Source organism: Lampetra fluviatilis, chromosome 54 (assembly GCF_964198595.1).
Source record: "Lampetra fluviatilis chromosome 54, kcLamFluv1.1, whole genome shotgun sequence".
NCBI classification, from domain to species: Eukaryota; Metazoa; Chordata; class Hyperoartia; order Petromyzontiformes; family Petromyzontidae; genus Lampetra; species Lampetra fluviatilis.
Window position 1 is genome coordinate 6739321 of NC_136328.1, and position 21703 is coordinate 6761023.

General features: G+C 56.7%; 1 protein-coding gene across 1 annotated transcript in view; it reads right to left on the reverse strand.

Moving 5' to 3' along the window:
- Positions 1 to 2572: 2572 nt before the first annotated feature.
- NSUN2 (NOP2/Sun RNA methyltransferase 2) overlaps positions 2573 to 21703 on the reverse strand; it is a 31771-nt gene continuing 12640 nt past the window's right edge. Inside the window, exons 10-19 of the mRNA XM_078879653.1 lie at positions 20903 to 20976; positions 19091 to 19221; positions 18600 to 18696; positions 16960 to 17216; positions 16366 to 16501; positions 14280 to 14360; positions 11338 to 11476; positions 10124 to 10163; positions 8130 to 8347; positions 2573 to 3364 (exon numbers count right to left, since the gene is read on the reverse strand). Of these exons, the coding sequence (XP_078735779.1) occupies positions 3198 to 3364; positions 8130 to 8347; positions 10124 to 10163; positions 11338 to 11476; positions 14280 to 14360; positions 16366 to 16501; positions 16960 to 17216; positions 18600 to 18696; positions 19091 to 19221; positions 20903 to 20976 (1340 nt within the window). The 3' untranslated portion in view covers positions 2573 to 3197. The remainder of the gene's footprint in view (positions 3365 to 8129; positions 8348 to 10123; positions 10164 to 11337; positions 11477 to 14279; positions 14361 to 16365; positions 16502 to 16959; positions 17217 to 18599; positions 18697 to 19090; positions 19222 to 20902; positions 20977 to 21703) is intronic.

A 21703-nucleotide genomic window follows, 5' to 3' on the forward strand; every position in this document is an offset into this window, starting at 1 on the left:
TAAAACCAATTAAAAAGCAACTCTTCATCCGCGGAGATGCGAAACTTTCAGAAATTCTGCACGAACGCAAGCGGCGCGCGCCGGCGTAAGCACGGCGTGACATCGCCACGGTCGACGCCAAAACGTAAAAACGCGTCGTCGTCATTTTGGATTTGCCGTCGAACCTATAACGTAAGTCCTCGCCTGGAGGGATATCGTAGGATCGCCAGTTCACCGGCATCGATTCAAGCGTGTCGTAAGTCGCCCCGGGGGTTTTGCTCGTCTCGGAAGGATGCTGCTGCAGCAGAAGGCCGCGTGGTGCCGCTCGCTGGGATGCGTAAAAAAACAAAATTTCTACGGAGAAATGGGACGCACGTAATGTTGAACTTCTTTCGCATCGTGTGTAGCCAACCGAGCTCATCGGCGGGACGCGTGATAGATAATTGATCCGCTTCTTTATTTTGTGTGCGGTGGGGTGGCGGGGGATAGTTAGGCTTTCGTTAAAATTAAAGATATCAATTTACAAGGGAGCGCCGCTCACTTTTGCAAAGCCTCGTCACACACACACACCACCGACGTAAAATCCAACCGTTGAGACTCCCGAGTCCACGGGGGGCGGGAAATTAAAACGTCGATTTTCCTCCCCGCCGACGACGACACGGCGATCGACGCTCGTCGCCGCGCGACGCCACGCCAGGAGTTCGGCACCAAACAAACCCTCGCCCGCGAGCCCCTCACCACCCAACGCCGCGGGCCAGAGGAGCAGCTTCGCCGGTCCGAGATTTTCATCAGCACGCAATTGGCCACTTGCGAATAACGAGCTTTGTAATTTTAAAAGAAAAAGGTGACATCGTTTGGTTGGGTGGTGGAGGGGTCGACGATAGGAATTTGGGCACAAACCAACGGGGGGGGGGGGGGGGGGGCAGTGCCCCCCGCCGCCGGTCTATGAAAACTGCTGGGAACGCGCAAAAAAGAAAGCATTGCGCGAGCCAAAATGATCTTTTATACACAGAGCAGAGTGCTCCCCAGTCTCCCGTCCCAACATAAAGATCCCCAACCCCCTCCCACCCCCGTGTAGCCTTAACAAGATTGTCTGGGCAAGCGCTGTTAGCGAGTAGCACCTGTGAAGGCCGGGACAGTACAGGAGGGGGTGGGTGGCCAACACGACGCCCGGCCGCCTTTGTCTCCCCGGTGACGATGTTCACACACCGCACCAGGTACTCGTTTGAGGCCGAGTCGGCCTAGGGGAGGAGGTCCAGGACCGGTCCAGACAATCGTCACTCGTTTTGCCCGTGAGCGGGAATCGAACTCGGGTCGCCGGTTCGGTTGCGGAGCGCGCTAACCACTTCATCACCGCTCCCCACTATCACACACACGCAGACACAGCCCCTTTGTCAATCCACTGCTGGATAAGGGGTCTCTCCACGCCGCGTGGATTTTGCTCGACCGCAGCGCTCGCCACGCTGCGCGGGAACGTAGCGGTTACAGCTACGAGTGTTTCTGCGTGCCCTCTGCTGCTGCCGCTGCTGCTACTACTGCTGTTGCTACTGCTACTACTGCTGCTGCTACTGCTGCTACTGCTGCTGCCCCCTGCTGCTGCCGCTGTTGCCCTCTGCAACGTCGATCCTCGTGTTGCCGCGTAACAAACCGACCGCTCCCAACGCAGCGAGTTTATTCTCAACTGTGCGGGACAACGGGGCTGTGTCATCTCTCCCCGAGCTGGGAGTTGAACTCATGGCGGGGCTCACGGACATCTAACCTGGATAGGTGGCGGCAGCGTGTCAATCATTCCGTGGGTTTAGCCGCAAAGCTTCGCCCGGTATCACGACTCTTATTGAGGATGGCCGTGCCAGGTTTTTGCAGGAGGGGGTAATGATTGCAGCTGTCTGAGTGAGTGTGATCCCAAATGAGTAATTTTTTCTGTTACTTGGTAAATTGGACCACAACGCCGGCACACGACGGCCCACTCCTTTGCGAAATGACGTCACGGGATTTTCAATCATCCGCCGCGCAAGCGGACGGTTAACCACTCGCACCGCCGCGTCGAATAGGGTGGGGCGGCCGCTGGGTTCGAACCGCGGCCCTCCGCAACGAGCGTCCAAATGCACCAGCAGCACCAGCGGCACCGCCTGCCCCGTGACACATCGCAAAGCGCGACGACGCGCCGTTCCCATGCGTCTCGGAGGGGGGTTCGCGACGAAACTTCCGACGGACAGCCGCAGCGTCGGACGGCGTTACGGAATGCGCTCCCTCGCTCGCGCGATCTTACTTCCCTCGTTTTGGCGATGAAGAATACGTCCTCTCGCTCTCTCTCTCGCTCTCAGGCGTCGAGCCACGAGACGGAAAGAAAAAAAAAACATTTCCACTCCGCCAAATACATTAAATGCACGGAGGTAAATCAGTCGGGCGGCGCGATGGGTTTTAATAAAAGTAAACGGCAGCCCGTAACGAATCTCTGCGTGTCGCTGTAATGGGTCTCCGTGTAAGTGAGTGGCAATCCCTCGAATTAATAGGCACCTACGTAATCGTGCGCAGGCCTGCGTTAACCCACTGCTGGATGAATGCCTCCCCCCCCCCCAACAGCCCCCGCACCTCACCCCACACCTCCCATGCTGCGTCCGTCGTGGGGGGAAGGGCGGTCTTGTTCGACCGTACTTCACCACGCCGGTCAGAGCGCGCGGTTTTGGTTGGTGAAAGGCGTCGTGCCCTCGCATCGGTTCAGATATCGCTCGCCGCCGATGTCAGCCGCGCGACTGGGGATCGAACTCGGGTCCTGTGGGCGCGCTCACCACCGTGCCCCCGCTCCACTGGCACGCAAACCTACACGCGCTCGCTCACAGCCCCTTGCGTCAATCCACCGCCCACGCCCCACACCGTGCGGTGCCACACAGGGCGCTAGTCGACCGTACGTCACCACGCCGGTCAGCGGGGGGTGGTTGGTGAAGGCGCGGAAGCATAGAAGACCAATACAACGACGGCATTCGCCGCTCTACCCCCCCCCCAACCGGCACGCATATCGCCGCCTATAGCAACCGTTACGCGGGTGGGCGGGCGGTCGCGCATCCCGGCACCGGCCAGGCCCGAGGCTTCCACGCCAGCCTCCTCCGACACGAGCCAACGGGGGAAATCGATCGAGACGCAAAAAACCAAAAACGCCCCCCCCCCCCCTCTATCCCCCCCCCCCCAGGGCGCTCCGCTTGCCGCGTACTCAACACCGGCTACGCCTGCTCCACCGTGGCCGCCCCGCTCTCGCCCGCTGCGTCACCGCCGCCGCTTCCCGCTTGAGTCGCGTCCGCCGCTAGCGTCGTCGCCGTCCTCCCAGCGCCGTCGCGCTCCGTCTCCGCGCGGCCGGTGCCCGTGTCGGAACGTTCCGAGGCTCCGGCGTCTGAAGGCACAAGAAGCGGGGGGGGGGAGGGTTCTGGTGACCACGTGCGCGATTGATTTCCCGCCGCGGCGAGTAAAAAACAAAAGTTTTACTTCCTGGATTCCCGACTTTGTCCGGATGATGTTCGCCGCGTTTTCAAACGAAGTGTCGCTAATTGTTCAATACGGTCGCGTGAGAAATTGTTCTTCAACTGACCGGTGAGCCGAAGCAACAAGAATAATATTAACAACTGGCGCGTGGAGACGCTTGGACACGCGACGGGATTTACAATGTTGGGCCGCGTCGGGTGGTGGAGGGATCTTGACGGCACAAATCATCCAGGCCCAGCAGATCGTTACGTGGCCCTCACGGCAAACGGCAATTGTGAATCGCACTGGCCGTGAAAACCTGCGTGCTAAGTTTGTTGTAGTTTTCTCTGGGTGGCCTGGTGCTGCAGGTCAATCATGATTCCCCGATGCCCCGCGTAAGTCTGGATCTGCCTTCCCCCAGCCATCCGTGCTGTAGACGCCCTGCCACTCGTCACGTCCAGACTAAATACATTTTTCTCCTCTGCATATGATGGACCGCCTTTCTCTTACCTACACAGATATATAGAGAGATGGCCGACAGCAAGACTTGGTTGCTGGAGCAGAGAGTGCGTGGAGCGGAGTGGAGCGAGATGAGAGGGGAGAAGCAGGAGAGTGCGTGGAGGGGGGTGGAGGGAGATGAGAGGGGAGAGGTAGGAGAGTGCGTAGAGGGGAGTGGAGGGAGATGAGAGGGGAGAGGTAGGAGAGTGCGTGGAGGGGAGTGGAGGGAGATGAGAGGTAGGAGAGTGCGTGGAGGGGAGTGGAGGGAGATGAGAGGTAGGAGAGTGGGTGGAGGGGAGTGGAGGGAGATGAGAGGTAGGAGAGTGCGTGGAGGGGAGTGGAGGGAGATGAGAGGTAGGAGAGTGGGTGGAGGGGAGTGGAGGGAGATGAGAGGTAGGAGAGTGCGTGGAGGGGAGTAGAGTGAGATGAAAGGGGAGAGGTAGGAGAGTGCGTGGAGGGAGATGAGAGGTAGGAGAGTGCGTGGAGGGGAGTGGAGGGAGATGAGAGGTAGGAGAGTGCGTGGAGGGGAGTGGAGGGAGATGAGAGGTAGGAGAGTGGGTGGAGGGGAGTGGAGGGAGATGAGAGGTAGGAGAGTGCGTGGAGGGGAGTGGAGGGAGATGAGAGGTAGGAGAGTGCGTGGAGGGGTGTGGAGGGAGATGAGAGGTAGGAGAGTGCGTGGAGGGGAGTGGAGGGAGATGAGAGGCAGGAGAGTGTGTGGAGGGGAGTGGAGGGAGATGAGAGGTAGGAGATTGCGTGGAGGGGAGTGGAGGGAGATGAGAGGTAGGAGAGTGGGTGGAGGGGAGTGGAGGGAGATGAGAGATAGGAGAGTGCGTGGAGGGGAGTGGAGGGAGATGAGAGGTAGGAGAGTGCGTGGAGGGGAGTAGAGTGAGATGAAAGGGGAGAGGTAGGAGAGTGCGTGGAGGGGAGTGGAGGGAGATGAGAGGTAGGAGAGTGCGTGGAGGGGAGTGGAGGGAGATGAGAGGGGAGAGGTAGGAGAGTGTGTGGAGGGGAGTGGAGGGAGATGAGAGGTAGGAGAGTGTGTGGAGGGGAGTGGAGGGAGATGAGAGGTAGGAGAGTGGGTGGAGGGGAGTGGAGGGAGATGAGAGGTAGGAGAGTGGGTGGAGGGGAGTGGAGGGAGATGAGAGGTTGGAGAGTGCGTGGAGGGGAGTGGAGGGAGATGAGAGGTAGGAGAGTGGGTGGAGGGGAGTGGAGGGAGATGAGAAGTAGGAGAGTGGGTGGAGGGGAGTGGAGGGAGATGAGAGGTTGGAGAGTGCGTGGAGGGGAGTGGAGGGAGATGAGAGGTAGGAGAGTGCGTGGAGGGGAGTGGAGGGAGATGAGAGGTAGGAGAGTGCGTGGAGGGGAGTGAAGGGAGATGAAAGGGGAGAGGTAGGAGAGTGCGTGGAGGGGAGTGGAGGGAGATGAGAGGTAGAAGAGTGGGTGGAGGGGAGTGGAGGGAGATGAGAGGTAGGAGAGTGGGTGGAGGGGAGTGGAGGGAGATGAGAGGTAGGAGAGTGCGTGGAGGGGAGTCGAGGGAGATGAGAGGTAGGAGAGTGCGTGGAGGGGAGTGGAGGGAGATGAGAGGCAGGATAGTGCGTGGAGGGGAGTGGAGGAAGATGAGAGGTAGGAGAGTGCGTGGAGGGGAGTGGAGGGAGATGAGAGGCAGGAGAGTGCGTGGAGGGGAGTGGAGGAAGATGAGAGGGGAGAGGTAGGAGAGTGCGTGGAGGGGAGTGGAGGGAGATGAGAGGCAGGAGAGTGCGTGGAGGGGAGTGGAGGAAGATGAGAGGGGAGAGGTAGGAGAATGGGTGGAGGGGAGTGGAGGGAGATGAGAGGTAGGAGAGTGCGTGGAGGGGAGTGGAGGGAGATGAGAGGTAGGAGAGTGCGTGGAGGGGAGTGAAGGGAGATGAAAGGGGAGAGGTAGGAGAGTGCGTGGAGGGGAGTGGAGGGAGATGAGAGGTAGAAGAGTGGGTGGAGGGGAGTGGAGGGAGATGAGAGGTAGGAGAGTGGGTGGAGGGGAGTGGAGGGAGATGAGAGGTAGGAGAGTGCGTGGAGGGGAGTGGAGGGAGATGAGAGGTAGGAGAGTGCGTGGAGGGGAGTGGAGGGAGATGAGAGGCAGGATAGTGCGTGGAGGGGAGTGGAGGAAGATGAGAGGTAGGAGAGTGCGTGGAGGGGAGTGGAGGGAGATGAGAGGCAGGAGAGTGCGTGGAGGGGAGTGGAGGAAGATGAGAGGGGAGAGGTAGGAGAGTGCGTGGAGGGGAGTGGAGGGAGATGAGAGGCAGGAGAGTGCGTGGAGGGGAGTGGAGGAAGATGAGAGGGGAGAGGTAGGAGAGTGCGTGGAGGGGAGTGGAGGGAGATGAGAGGTAGGAGAGTGCGTGGAGGGGAGTGGAGGGAGATGAGAGGTAGGAGAATGGGTGGAGGGGAGTGGAGGGAGATGAGAGGTAGGAGAGTGCGTGGAGGGGAGTAGAGTGAGATGAGAAGTAGGAGAGTGCGTGGAGGGGAGTGGAGGGAGATGAGAGGTAGGAGAGTGCGTGGAGGGGAGTGGAGGGAGATGAGAGGTAGGAGAGTGCGTGGAGGGGAGTGGAGGGAGATGAGAGGTAGGAGAGTGCGTGGAGGGGAGTGGAGGGAGATGAGAGGTAGGAGAGTGCGTGGAGGGGAGTGGAGGGAGATGAGAGGTAGGAGAGTGCGTGGAGGGGAGTGGAGGGAGATGAGAGGTAGGAGAGTGCGTGGAGGGGAGTGGAGGGAGATGAGAGGTAGGAGAGTGCGTGGAGGGGAGTGGAGGGAGATGAGAGGTAGGAGAGTGCGTGGAGGGGAGTGGAGGGAGATGAGAGGTAGGAGAGTGCGTGGAGGGGAGTGGAGGGAGATGAGAGGTAGGAGAGTGCGTGGAGGGGAGTGGAGGGAGATGAGAGGTAGGAGAGTGCGTGGAGGGGAGTGGAGGGAGATGAGAGGTAGGAGAGTGCGTGGAGGGGAGTGGAGGGAGATGAAAGGGGAGAGGTAGGAGAGTGCGTGGAGGGGAGTGGAGGGAGATGAGAGGCAGGAGAGTGCGTGGAGGGGAGTGGAGGGAGATGAGAGGTAGGAGAGTGCGTGGAGGGGAGTGGAGGGAGATGAGAGGTAGGAGAGTGCGTGGAGAGGAGTGGAGGGAGATGAGAGGTAGGAGAGTGCGTGGAGGGGAGTGGAGGGAGATGAGAGGTAGGAGAGTGCGTGTAGGGGAGTGGAGGGAGATGAGAGGTAGGAGAGTGCGTGGAGGGGAGTGGAGGGAGATGAGAGGTAGGAGAGTGCGTGGAGGGGAGTGGAGGGAGATGAGAGGTAGGAGAGTGCGTGTAGGGGAGTGGAGGGAGATGAGAGGTAGGAGAGTGCGTGGAGGGGAGTGGAGGGAGATGAGAGGTAGGAGAGTGCGTGGAGGGGAGTGGAGGGAGATGAGAGGTAGGAGAGTGCGTGGAGGGGAGTGGAGGGAGATGAGAGGTAGGAGAGTGCGTGGAGGGGAGTGGAGGGAGATGAGAGGTAGGAGAGTGCGTGGAGGGGAGTGGAGGGAGATGAGAGGTAGGAGAGTGCGTGGAGGGGAGTGGAGGGAGATGAGAGGTAGGAAAGAGCCAGAAGAGATTACCATAACCACGTGATTATTTAGTATCTGAGAGGCAGAGAAGAGACAGTCATAAAATGCGGTGTGGGCTTTACGTGAATACATTTCCTAGGGTAGAGTTAGCCGAGAGGGGAGTGCACCAGCAGCCTTCGCGGACCTGGGATCGGTGATCCTTGTCAGCGTACCACTTGCAATTAACGGCAATGACAATGTGACTGTAACCGTCGCCACGGCTAACCAACGCCGTCGGCCGCAAACCGGAATCGCTACCGACCACGGGGGGGCCCCCCCCCTCCCCCGCTGGGGGGGCCCCCCCCCCCCCGCTGAAGCGAGGCGCCCACCAGCACCGTACGTCAGAGGTCGCAATCGGGTACCTGATACCCGTACCCTACCCGATACACGGGTACCCGTTTGCGACCCTGGTGCGGCCGGGTACGGGTAGGCCGTGAGTCACTGGTGAGTAACCGTTTGTCACTCATTTCGGGTAGGGTACGGGTACGGGTAGGGAATGGGTACCAGGACCTGGCCGGGTACGGGTCGCCGTTTGCGACCCTGGTGCGGCTGGGTACGGGTACGGGAAAGGAATCAAAACCCGTTTGCGACCTCTGCCGTACGTCTCACTCGCCTGCGGCCGCGTCTCCGTTGTCGCCGGCGCCATTGCCGCCGTTGCCGGTGCCCTCCGGCGCGTCCGCGTCTTCCCCGCCCGCCGGCCTGGGCAGCGCCACGTCGATGCCCAGCATGCGCAGGTAGTGCAGCCGCTCGTTCTTGGCCACGAAACAGCGCAGGGAAGTCTTCCCGCGCCAGCCGCAAAGGATGATGGGACAGCGGGGCGAGTCTGGCTGCCTGCGACGGACGGGGGAAGCAATGAACGGCAAAAAAAAAACCATCGCGGACCCCCCCGTCAAGTTGTAGCTTTCTTCCCCGTGCAGAGCAAGTAAAGAATAACGCGCCCCGTGTAATTGCCGGCTCTCGCCACTGCCGGCGGAAGGGCATTTGGTCTACTCTTCCACGTTGACCGGATGCATTGGAAGAGGCGAGCGTACCCACACTTTACCCCACCACACGCGGACTCAATCATCCTGGGGCAGATTTCAGAAACCTGCCCCACTGTTCCATCTCCGGCACCTCGGCATGCTCCCGGTGCGGCTCGGTAAAGCCACCGGGCTCGCGCGTTTCTGCGGCTCTGCTGCCGTACGTCTCTCTCCTGTCTCTCTCCCGATGCGCTCACGAGTCGTGCCGCGCGTCGTTCGGCGCCACGTCCGACGTTTCGCGCCACGTGTCGGGGACCTTCCTCAGAGTTGATCGAATCGTTCCGGTCCCGAAAGAAGCTTCCCAGCATGCAGCGTTTGCCGTGGGTGTTTGTGCAATTGAGGTTTTTTGGGTTAAGCTTGTGTAAATATAAATGTCGTTAAAGCCGCCACCGCCCGACACAGCCTATTAGCAAGGTTTGTCACGTAAACAGAACGTGCCAATTAGTCACGAGTACAGCACTAACCGGTTGTGTATTGGAGAGTAAACCCACCACAACATTTACAACTCAAGTACCGTCACGTTTCGCCAGTGATTACAACAACAACCAGCATCATCAGGCGACAGCCAGAGCTGTGGAGAAATGCGCGTTGTGCGTGCCCGTTATGTATGAATAACCCAACCGGCAATGGATATCCATTGTTTCTAGATTTGAAGCTTTCGTGACTGCAAGTATTCATATTCTTAGGTTTTTTCGGTAAAGTCACGTAGGCAAAAAATTTAAATTAATAAAAGTAAAAACATAGCAGGAGGCTGTTTCCTCCTGACCTGCTTTTGTGCTTTTACCATCTACATGGCAGAGGCTCGGTCTCATTGGCACCGCCCTCCCCCCCTCTCAGCCAGTCTACATAACAAAGACTCAGTCCTTTGTTATGTAGACTAGCCGTAGTCTCAAGCCGCACCTTACCATAATAAAAATAAGGGGGCCGTCCCTGGCCCATCCCCCCCCCCCCCGTCAACCAGTATATATACGGGGTAGTATCTCTTGGAATTTCTCATTTACTTGATACGGCAAGCGTGCTGTGACGGTTCCACCTGAAGACGGAAGCTTGTGTTGCCTCCGAAACGTCGTGATTTTTATTTTATTTTTATTAATTTTAATTTTTTACCTACGTGACTTTACCGAAAAAACCTAAGAATATGATATCCATTGTATTTTATATGCACACGTTAACCGCACCCCGCCCCCCACCTCTGTTCCTCGCACCTGGATGGCTCACAAGTGACGACGTCTCATGTCGTCCCCTCTGTTTAAGACCGAAACGGGAGGAGGATTTCTCCACAACTCTGTGGCTGTCGGCTGATGATGCCGGTTGTTGTTGTTGTAATCACTGGCGAAACGTCACCGGTATTTGAGTTGTAAATGTTGTAGTGGGTTTACTCTGCAACACACAACCGGTGACGAATTGGCACGTTTTGCTTACGCGACAAACATTACTAATTGGCCGTGTCGGGTGGTGGCGGGTTTAACGACACATTTATATATTTACGCGATCTAACCCACAAACCTCTATTATGGATCATATTAATAACGAAAGCCCGACTACGTGTTAAACTGTGTGTGTGTGTGTGCGAGACCATCAAACTTACTCCGGGTCTGGTTCGTACTTCAGCACAACGCTTCCAATACCTGGCGAGAGAAACAAAATCAACGTCACGGTGGAGAACCGCCACTGGGACGGCGCACTCCCAGAAGGCAGTGCGATGCCGATGGGTTGCACGTACGTACGGTGAACTTCTATCGCACCCGTATTAGCGCAGTTGGCTAATCGGAGGTGCGGGGGAAGGACAACACACACACACACAGCGGCAACCACCGCCGCTTTCTTTAAGGCCTAGTCTCAAACGGTGTTAGACTAGAGGAAGCCGAAAGCGAACAGAGTAATGAAAGCTCGGGGTGAGCAGCTACATCTTGGGACCTCCCTTGCCAGACAGCTTTCTTTCGACAGCTTTACTTAGAAAGCTCTCTTTAATCAGTTTCAAAGACAATGAACACGCTACCAGAGCAAGTGTTTTAGTTTGCATGTTCACCACAAGTATATGCGATTAATGCAGACACGATTCCTTGTAAAAGATTTCAGTTTGGTATTTTAACACAGCTGTTTTATTGCCAGCAACGGTAAAACCTATTCTTATATTTCTATACTGCTGTAGTGACATAGGACGTCACTGCTGTGTCGGCCCGCACGAGGGCTGGGGGCCCCAAGGGGTCACGTGGTGGAGGGACCCAGACCTTCCCGTGAGGTGGGGGAAGGGAGGCGTGGCCTGTGAAGGGAGGCGTGGCCTGGGAAGGGAGGCGTGGCCTGGGGAGGGAGGCGTGGCCTGGGGAGGGAGGCGTGGCCTGGGATGGGAGGCGTGGCCTGGGAAGGGAGGCGTGGCCTGGGAAGGGAGGCGTGGCCTGTGAAGGGAGGCGTGGCCTGTGAAGGGAGGCGTGGCCTGGGAAGGGGATATAAGCGGGGTGTGGACGCAGAACGGGGCTGTTGAACTCCGAAGTGAAGACGACATCATTCGTCCTCAAGTCCCGGGTCGTCGTCCTGGACCAGGCAGCCCGCAGCCTGCCTGGTCCACTCTGTGTCGTGTTCCAGAGTGTTAGTGAGTTGAGGAAGGTGGTCACCACCTCATGTACGGTGTTATATTACTTACCGTTTAATAAATAGTGTTGCCTCCAAGCTGTGTGTGTGCACCTAATTCGAACCCACTACACTGGCAAGGGAGGTCCCGTGATGGTCCTCTCCCTCTCTCTCCGAGCCCCTCTCGCAAGGGGCCGCTGAACGAAACTCGCCGGACGCGCGGCGGTAACTCACTGAGTGGCTTGGCCTGGTTGCGCGCCTCGAGGGAGAACTTGCCCAGGAAGGGGTTCTCCTGCGTGAGCAGCACCACGATGTCCGTGTAGGGCACGCTCACCACGCGCTCGCCCACGTACGGGAACAACGTGTAGATCGCCTGCGTCGCGCACGCAAAGCGAGTTTTAGTTTTGACATCCTTCGGCCGCCACCCCCCTCCCAACGCGCGCACCTCCAATTAGCGCGGTTGGCCACGTACGCCGCGAGAAATGTTAAACGTACAAAGACAAAGCTCCCTCGTGTCACCTTAACAGACTTAATACAGGTTTGTTTTAGGTTAGATCGCGTGAATATATAAACGTGTCGTTAAACCCGTCGCCGCCCGACACAGCCAACTAGTAAGGGTTGTGACGTAAACAGAACGTGGCCAATTCGTCACTAGTACAGCACTAGTGTGTGGTGTGTAGTGTAGTGTATAGTAGTGTAGTGTATAGTAGTGTATAGTATAGTGTAGTGTATAGTAGTGTATAGTGTAGTGTATAGTAGTGTAGTGTATAGTAGTGTAGTGTATAGTGTAGTGTATAGTGTAGTGTATAGTAGTGTAGTGTATAGTAGTGTAGTGTATAGTGTAGTGTATAGTGTAGTGTATAGTAGTGTAGTGTATAGTGTAATGTATAGTAGTGTAGTGTATAGTGTAGTGTAGTGTATATTGTAGTGTATTGTGTAGTGTATAGTAGTGTAGTGAAGAGTGTAGTGTATGGTAGTGTAGTGTATAGTGTAGTGTATTTTGTAGTGTATAGTAGTGTAGTGAGGAGTGTAGTGTATAGTAGTGTAGTGTATAATGTAGTGTATTGTGTAGTGTATTGTGTAGTGTATTGTGTAGTGTATAGTAGTGTAGTGTATTGTGTAGTGTATAGTGTAGTGTATTGTGTAGTGTATAGTGTAGTGCATAGTAGTGTAGTGTACTAGTACAGCACACCGGTATGTTGGAAAGCAAAGCCACAACATTTACAATCTGAGTACGACGCTTCGCCAGCAATTACAACCAGCTTCATCAGGCGACAGCCAGATTTGGCTGTCGGGTGGTGGCGGATTGAACGACACTTTTATACGCGATCTAACCCAACAAAAACCTGTATTATGGATGATATTGGTCGCGAAAGCCTACGACGTGTTAAACCTTGACAAGACTGTTGGGGCAAGTGCTGTTAGCTAGCGGGTAGCACCTATGAAGGCCGGCACGGCACACGAGGGGGTGGGTGGCCAGCAACCACGCTCGGCCGCCTTTGTCTCCCCAGTGGCGATGTTTTACACACCGCACCAGGTACTCATTTGAGGCTGAGTCGACCTAGGGGAGGCCCAGGACCGGTTCAGATGATCATCACTGGTGTTCGCCGTGAGCGGCAATCGAACCCTGGGTCGCCGGGTTCGTAGCGCAGCTTAGCGCTCACCGCTACGGATCACGTAAGTGCAAGCGAGTCTACGCAAGCAAGAGAAGTGCGAGTCGATCAGTCTGCGTGCGAGTCTACGGGTCTCTACCCAAATGTACGATATCACGGAGCGAGAGAATTCGAACATCGGACACGACGCGTTGCCGTGGTACTTGTGGCTGAGAAGAGGAGAAAGCGGCGGGCGTGCCTGACGCTCGATTGTAATTGTTGCGGCGCGCGGCATGAACTGGAATCGACCCCAATCAGCCAAACGAGTCACCGGAGAAGGTCTCCTGGAGTGCGCGCGTCCGTCAAGGCCAATACCGCTAATTAAATGACCGATGGCCTTCGAGTGAACCACGCACGGCAGACGGATTGATCGGCGGCGCTGCGGCGTTAATTCCGCTAACGAGATTAGCGGGCGAGGGTGTCCGTCGTTATCCCAAGTTGTCAACGAGCGGGCGAGGCTGGGCGAGCGCGACGGACGACTGTTACGATGAGGGTGACGATGACAAACTACGGTTACGACGACGGTGACGAACGACGATGATGACGAATGACGGTTATGACGACGATTATGATGACAGTGATGATGACGACGGTTATGACGACGGTTACGACAACGGTTACGAACGACAACGGTTACGGCGACGGTTATGACGACAGTGATGACGATGACGGTTATGATGACGGTTATGACGACGGTTATGAACGACGGTTATGACCACGACGGTTGTAACTCGACAAGGGAGCAGTGCGCGATATCAACGAAATGATAAAGAATTGATTCCTCAATCAAAGCGCAACTCCGAATCGAATCGCTGAGCAGGGGCGCGACAGTGAAACGAAGAATGCCGAGCGACAATGACGAACCAAGTCGACCCCCGACCGACTGGGAAGTGATCTTGTGACCTTCTAAGTTCATGACAAAAAAATATTAAAACTTAGTTTTTTTTACATCCCATCAGGGATTTGGCTCTCTGGGAGAGTGCCAGAGTTTCAGCAGCATTGGTTCAACACAAGCAAACTCTGGTGAGGTACTGACATCCACCATTGGTTCAAGCAAGCCCGACTCTGCTGACAGAGACACGGCATGTGGAACACTCGCCGACGAGTTCGCTTCCGACGGAGCGTTTTCCTCTCTTTTCTTTCTGATCACAGGATCGAGGCAGAGAGTGGTGGCGCAGCAGTTAGCGTCTCCACCGCGCGACAAATTCCCGCGACCTCGGTTCGATTCCCGGCGGCCGCGGCTAGCGTGGCTGACGAGCGATATACGCGAAAGGATCCCGGACCACCGCTCTTCACCGCACCGACCGAAGTGGGGTATTGCGGTCAAACCACCGCTAGAGGCACAAGCAGGAAGGCTTTCACCCAACAGAGGATTTGACGTCAGGAGCCACGCGAGTGACATCTGCGACACCGTTAAGTCAACCCGCGCCCTCCTGCCCGACGTGGCGAAGTATGGTCCTGAGCGAAGAACCCTGCGCGCCAACCCCCCCCCCCCCCGCCCCTGAACTTCTCTCTCTCGCTCACCTCTTGTCCCAGACGGAAGGCACAACCAAACTCCTCTCCATCAGCGTTCCTCGACCACGCCTTGACGCCCGTGTTGATGATCTACAGGAGAAATTATCCCAAAACAACGTTTGTGTTTAATTTTGAGCTTTCGTGACTGCAGGAATGACTCTTTGGTTCTTTCGGTAAAGTGACGTATAAAGAGAAAATAATAAATTAAATACTAGCATACGACGTTTCGATTGCAACACAAGCAATCATCATCAGGTATAAATGAAATAGAAACACAAATCTAGCATACTTAGAAATATAATGTAATACAACAGAGAGTCGGATAACATAACAGTCAACACCCTACCTGGTTGATTACGTTCTTCCCGAGAATGCTAAATTTGAGAGAGAGATAAAACACAGAACCAGAGACATATAGACAGACATCTATATGTCTATCTGTCTGCTTATATGTGTTGCAATCGAAACGTCGTATGCTAGTATTTAATTATTTTTTTAATCTTTATACGTCACTTTACCGAAAGAACCAAAGAGTAACGTTTGTGTTCATCGCTCGGCACGTATCCGAATCGTCGTCAACGTCATCATCAATGAATACAATTAACTCCTAAATATTCACGTGTGTATACTGAACTTCTTTCGCACCGTACGTAGCCAACCGTGCCAATCGGAGGTGTGGGGGAAAGACAACAAAATAAACACAAAAAGCTGTTGTTAAGAAATACATTTTCAATCTGGACGAGTTAAAAGCTCACAGCTCCAGTGGCTAACTAATAACGGAAGAGCATTCCAGAAGGCCGCAGAAGCGCACCTGAAAGCGCACGATGCAAGCGACCGTCAATGTTCGATAGCCACCCACCCACTCACCCACCCACACGTACCCCACCCACCCACTCACCCACCCACCCGTACCCCACCCATACCCCACCCACCCGTACCCCACCCATACCCCACCCACACGTACCCCACCCATACCCCACCCACCCACTCACCCGTACCCCACCCGTACCCCACCCACCCACTCACCCACCCACACGTACCTCACCCACTCACCCACCCACCCGTACCCCACCCGTACCCCACCCACCCACTCACTCACCCACCCGTACCCCACCCATACCCCATCCACACGTACCCCACCCATACCCCACCCACCCACTCACCCACCCACCCGTACCCCACCCACCCACCCGTACCCCACCCGTACCCCACCCACCCACCCGTACCCCACCCGTACCCCACCCACACGTACCCCACCCATACCCCACCCACCCACTCACCCACCCACCCGTACCCCACCCACCCACCCGTACCCCACCCGTACCCCACCCACACGTACCCCACCCATACCCCACCCACCCACTCACCCGTACCCCACCCGTACCCCACCCACCCACTCACCCGTACCCCACCCGTACCCCACCCACCCACTCACCCACCCACCCGTACCCCACCCGTACCCCATCCACACGTACCCCACCCATACCCCACCCACCCACTCACCCGTACCCCACCCGTACCCCACCCACCCACTCACCCGTACCCCACCCGTACCCCACCCACCCACTCACCCACCCACCCGTACCCCACCCGTACCCCATCCACACGTACCCCACCCACCCACTCACCCACCCACACGTACCCCACCCACACGTACCCCACCCATACCCCACCCACCCACTCACCCACCCACCCGTACCCCACCCACACGTACCCCACCCATACCCCACCCACCCACTCACCCACCCACCCGTACCCCACCCACACGTACCCCACCCATACCCCACCCACCCACTCACCCACCCACCCGTACCCCACCCAAAAACATATACCCCGCCCACCCACACGTAACCCGCCCACCCACCTGTACCCCACCCACTCACCCACCCACCCACCCGTACCCCACCCGTACCCCACCCAACCACTCACCCACCCGTACCCCACCCACTTACAAACACGTACCCCACCCACCCGTACCCCACCCAACCACTCACCCACCCGTACCCCACCCACTTGTACCCCACCCAACCGCACCCCACCCACCAACACGTACCCCGCCCACCCACCCGTACCCCACCCACCCCCACCAGGTCACCTTGACGCGCTGGCTGTTGTGGATCATGATGTCGCGGACCTGGCTCGACACCAGGTACAGGTGGCGCTTCTTGCCCTCGTGCGTGCGCGTCAGCAGGTTGCGCAGCGGGAAGTTCGCGGCCAGCTTGTAGAAGCCCCTACAGCAGCGGGGCGCAGCGACAACAAAACCTCGGGTTTTAAAGCGAACGGCCCATCCATTCATTCTAGATTTGAAGCTTTAGTGACTGCAAGGATTCATATTCTTAGGTGTTTTCGGTAAAGCTCAGCGATTGACGCCCAGGGGTGTAGTGACCGTAGCGGTGGGCGGCAGTATGAGGCCCAGTGGGTTAAACTACCAAGACCATAATTGTCACTGGGTGTTGGTGGCCGAGAGCGGGAATTGAACTCGGGTCGCCAGGTTCATACCCCAGCGCGCTAACCGCGACACTACAGCTCCCCACAGAGATACATTACAGAGGTACACACACAGACACGTACACATAGCGGTACACACACAGAGATGCACGTAGATATACAAAAGACAAAGATCCTCCGTATAGCCTTAACAGACTGTAGGGGCGAGGGTCGGTGCACGGTTTGCCGCCGCGGCCCTTACTTGATGGAAGGAAAAATGGGGTCGTCCTCCCGCATGAACACGAACGGGTCCTCCTTGTACCCGTGCAGCTTAAACTTCTTCGACGGCGGGGGGCCGCAGACGCCGTCGTGGATCGCGGGCGACGGCTCGGCGAGGGCGGCCGCGTCGGCATCGGCGACGGCGTCATCGGCGGCGGGCTTCCCAGAATCCTCTGCGTCCGCGTCGGCAATCGCCGCTCCGTCGGCCAACGCGGAGGAGGCCGCTTTAGAGTTCTGCACCTGCACGGTCACAAGGCAAACATCGACAAACAAAGACGAAGATCCTTCCCCCGTGTAGCCTCAACAGACTGTTGGGGCAAGTGCTGCTAGCGAGTAGCACTTATGAAGGCTGGCACGGCACACGAAGGGGTGGGTAGGCCAGCAAGCACGCCCGGCCGCCTTTGTCTCCCTAGCGGCGAAGTTTACACAAATCCGGGATGACAGCTGGGTTCGTGGCGCAGCGCACTAATCCGCCGCACCCCGTGAGGCCCAGTCGACATACTCCACCGCCGCCACCAATCAACAATCAACATCGCGTATCAAGGTCGTCATCAAGAGGAGGCGATTCTGTTTAAGCGGACGAGACTTCACGAGGCCGGCCGACACTCATCGGGTGGGTGGGTGGGGTGGGGTAGGGTGGGTGGGGTAGGGTGGGGTAGGGTAGAGTGGGTGGGGTAGGGTGGGGTAGGGTGGGGTAGGGTAGGGTGGGTGGGGTGGGGTAGGGTGGGTGGGGTAGGGTGGGGTGGGGTAGGGTGGGTGGGGTGGGGTAGGGGGGGTGGGTGGGGTAGGGTGGGTGGAGTAGGGTGGGGTAGGGTGGGTGGGGTAGGGTGGGGTAGGGTGGGTGGGGTAGGGTGGGTGGGGTAGGGTGAGTGGGTGGGGTGGGGTGGGTGGGGTAGGGTGGGTGGGGTAGGGTGGGTGGGGTGAGTGGGGTAGGGTGGGTGAGTGGGGTAGGGTGGGTGAGTGGGGTAGGGTGGGTGGGGTGGGTAGGGTGGGTGGGGTAGGGTGGGGTGGGTGTTGTAGGGTGGGTGGGTGGGGTAGGGTGGGTGGGTGTTGTAGGGTGGGTGGGGAGGGTGGGGTAGGGTGGGGTGAGTGGGGTGGGTGGGGTAGGGTGGGGTGGGGTAGGGTGGGTGGGGTGGGGTAGGGGGGGTGGGTGGGGTAGGGTGGGTGGGGTAGGGTGGGGTAGGGTGGGTGGGGTAGGGTGGGGTAGGGTGGGTGGGGTAGGGTGGGTGGGGTAGGGTGAGTGGGTGGGGTGGGGTGGGTGGGGTAGGGTGGGTGGGGTAGGGTGGGTGGGGTGAGTGGGGTAGGGTGGGTGAGTGGGGTAGGGTGGGTGAGTGGGGTAGGGTGGGTGGGGTGGGTAGGGTGGGTGGGGTAGGGTGGGGTGGGTGTTGTAGGGTGGGTGGGTGGGGTAGGGTGGGTGGGTGTTGTAGGGTGGGTGGGGAGGGTGGGGTAGGGTGGGGTGAGTGGGGTGGGTGGGGTAGGGTGGGGTGAGTGGGGTAGGGTGGGTGGGTGGGGTATAGGGTAGGGTGGGTAGGTGGGGTAGGGTGGGTGGATGGGGTAGGGTGAGTGGGGTAGGGTGGGTGAGTGGGGTAGGGTAGGGTGGGTGGGGTGGGGTGGGGCACCCACGTTCCGCTGCCGCTTGTTCCAGGGCATCTCTCGCTTCTTCTCCAGCACGGCCACGAAAAACCCGCCGGTGTTCTGGTGGTGCGGCAGAATCCGGACGCTGCCCCAGACACACGGCAGGGGGAAGAGTCGTCGCCATCACCGTCAGCGTCGTCGTCATCACCGTCAGCGTCGTCGTCATCACCGTCAATCGTTTAATCCCCACGAAGCGCCACACGGGGAGCGAGTTTCACGACATTGGCGCGCGGCGATCCACCAACCCCACACCGCTGCCACCACCGGCCAGCCGGCCGGCCAAATAATTAGTTTTTAAGGATGGAGGAGGAGGTCACGTACGAAAGGTGGGCAGCCGATCAAATAATTCGTTTTTAAGGATGAAGGAGGTCACGTACGAGAGGTGGGGCACCTTTGTTGTCCTCCACCCGCACCTCCGATGAGCACGGTTGGCTCCGTGCGCTGCGAAAGAAGTTCAACGCACGCTCGCACGCACGTACCAGCGGTGGAGGTTGAGATTCTGGAGGACCGCCGGGTCGGGCGGAGGGAACATAGTCTGACGCAACTGGGCGCGACGTTCAGGCGGCACGGACTCCAGGTTCTCGAACCACGCCCCGTCCTTCGTCATGACCTGAACGTGGTCACACACACACGCACACACAACAACAATAACTACAAAGGTCCCCCGTGTCGTAGCCTACACACACCGTTGGGGCAAGTGTTGTCAGCGAGGACTTACAGAGGCTGGAACAGACGCGTGAGCGGGTGGGTGTGGGCAGCATCACCCTACAGTGCTGACGTTGACACAGCGCACCAGGTACTCATGAACGAAATCTATAAATTTTAATTTTATTTTACCAGGTATGGCGCACTGAGCCGTCTAACACTTTTTCAGAAGCGACCCGGCCACAAATGATAGCTCAACCAAGTGGCTTATCATCATCACGTGGACATTTATAGCGGTAGCCAAATATTCTCGAAAGCATGTCGATTCTAAATGTGGAAGGAGAGAAATCCCAGCGACCACGGGGAAGACAGGCACGCAAACACCAAAAATACAGGCATCAGGGTCGGGATGGAACCCACGATTTGCTGTATACCAGGCAAGGTGGTTAAGTATAGTAATAGGTTTTTACCCTTTCAACTGGTACAAAAACTGATACCTTTATACAAGGGATCATGTTTGCAATAACCACAACACAAGCAGTCAAGGTGAAAACAAATAGAAACAACTCTGATAATGATATGCACTGTCCTTGAAGTTGATTGGGCCACACCCGAGACAGCTTTTCTTAGAGCCTAGTCTCCATTGGTGTTGGACCAGATGACACCAAAAAGGCGTACAACTCAAAAACAGCGCACTATCAGAGTATTGAGAGCTCGGGGTAAGCATTTACACTATGAGACATCTCCTTTACCAGTAGCAAAATATAGTAATAGGTTTTTACCCTTTCAACTGGTACAAAAACTGATACCTTTATACAAGGTTGTGTTGTGGTTATTGCAAACATGATCCCTTGTATAAAGGTATCAGTTTTTGAACCAGTTGAAAGGGTAAACACCTATTACTATATTTTTCCACTGGTAAAGGAGATGTCTCAGTGTAAAGGTGGTTAAGATCTCGCCTAGTCGAACATCAAACATCACTCGCCACTGGTGAGAATTACAAGTATTATTTTGACAGTCACATGACAAACGTGACTCTGGCAGGCTGAATAAAGAAATTCTGGCACCCCCACCCCCCCGCTATTGTGCGGCCCAGAGGTCACTTGAAGAAGAGATCTCAGAGGCAGCTCTCTCATGTCCACTTCCACAGGCCGTGGAAGGGCTCGCCGAGGAGATCCGAATGGACGCGCCGTCCCTTGACGCGGCAGCACCAATCATCGTAAAAACCGGGCAACCCGAGTTTGAGTCCTGTCCGCGGCTCACGTCGGCCGTGGGTGGCGTCCGTTTAACGCATGGGACAAACGGGCAAAGTGAGAAATTGGAAGATTTAAAAGAAACACTAAAACCATAACACGGATGGACGTACGGAAGCATGTACGGACGGAAGGGTCGAGGTGAGGAACATTTTTTTTTTTTAAACTCGATTTGAAGCTTTCGTGACTGCAGGAATCCATACTCTTTGGTTCTTACGGTAAAGTCACGTAGGTAGAAAATTAAATAAATCACGACGTTTCGGGCGCAAAACAAGCGTCCGTCATCAGGTGGGAAAGCGTGGTCTGCTGCCTCAGCGTGATTTATTTTAATTTTATTTTATACCTACGTGACTTTACCGTAAGAACCAAAGAGTGTTTTTTTAAAAGTCAAACCTTCCAGGCGGTGAGTCCCGGCATGCGCTTGAGCTGAGTGAGTTCCTCCGACACGTCTACCAACTCCAGGGCTCCTGCACGGGGAGGGTGGGGGGAGGGGTCAGGGGTCACGTGGAGATCAACGAGAGAACTGAGCTTAATTGTGAAATGCAGCGTACCGATGTTTCAATGAAATGGTTGATGTTAAGACAGAAGAGAGGAACGCATGCCGCGGAGAACAACGGAACGCTCAACCATCATTCGTTTGCTCGTCCATCCGTCTAGCTTTTGGTTTGTCTGTTAACATCACGGTGGCTAGGAGATGTTAACTCCCTCGCCTGGTATACAGGAGGTCGTGCGTTCGATCCCGACCCTGATGCCTGCTGCTGTATATTTGGAGATTGCGTGTCTCTCTCTCTCTCATCATCATCACGGTGGCTAGGAGATGTTAACTCCCTCGCCTGGTGTACAGGAGGTCGTGCGTTCGATCCCGACCCTAACGCCTGCTGCAGTATATTTGGAGATTGCGTGTCTCTCTCTCTCTCATCATCATCATCACGGTGGCTATGAGATGTTAACTCCCTTGCCTGGTACACAGGAGGTCGTGGGTTCGATCCCGACCCTGACGCCTGCTGCTGTATATTTGGAGTTTGCGTGTCTCTCTCTCCCCGTGGTTGCGTAGATTTATCTCCGGGTCCTCTGGTTTTTCGCCGCACATTTAGAATCGACATGCGTTTAGAGTATTCGGCTGCTATACATTTCCACGTGATGATAAGCCACTTTGCGGCCAGGTCGCTTGTGAAAAAGAGCTGTACAGCTTAG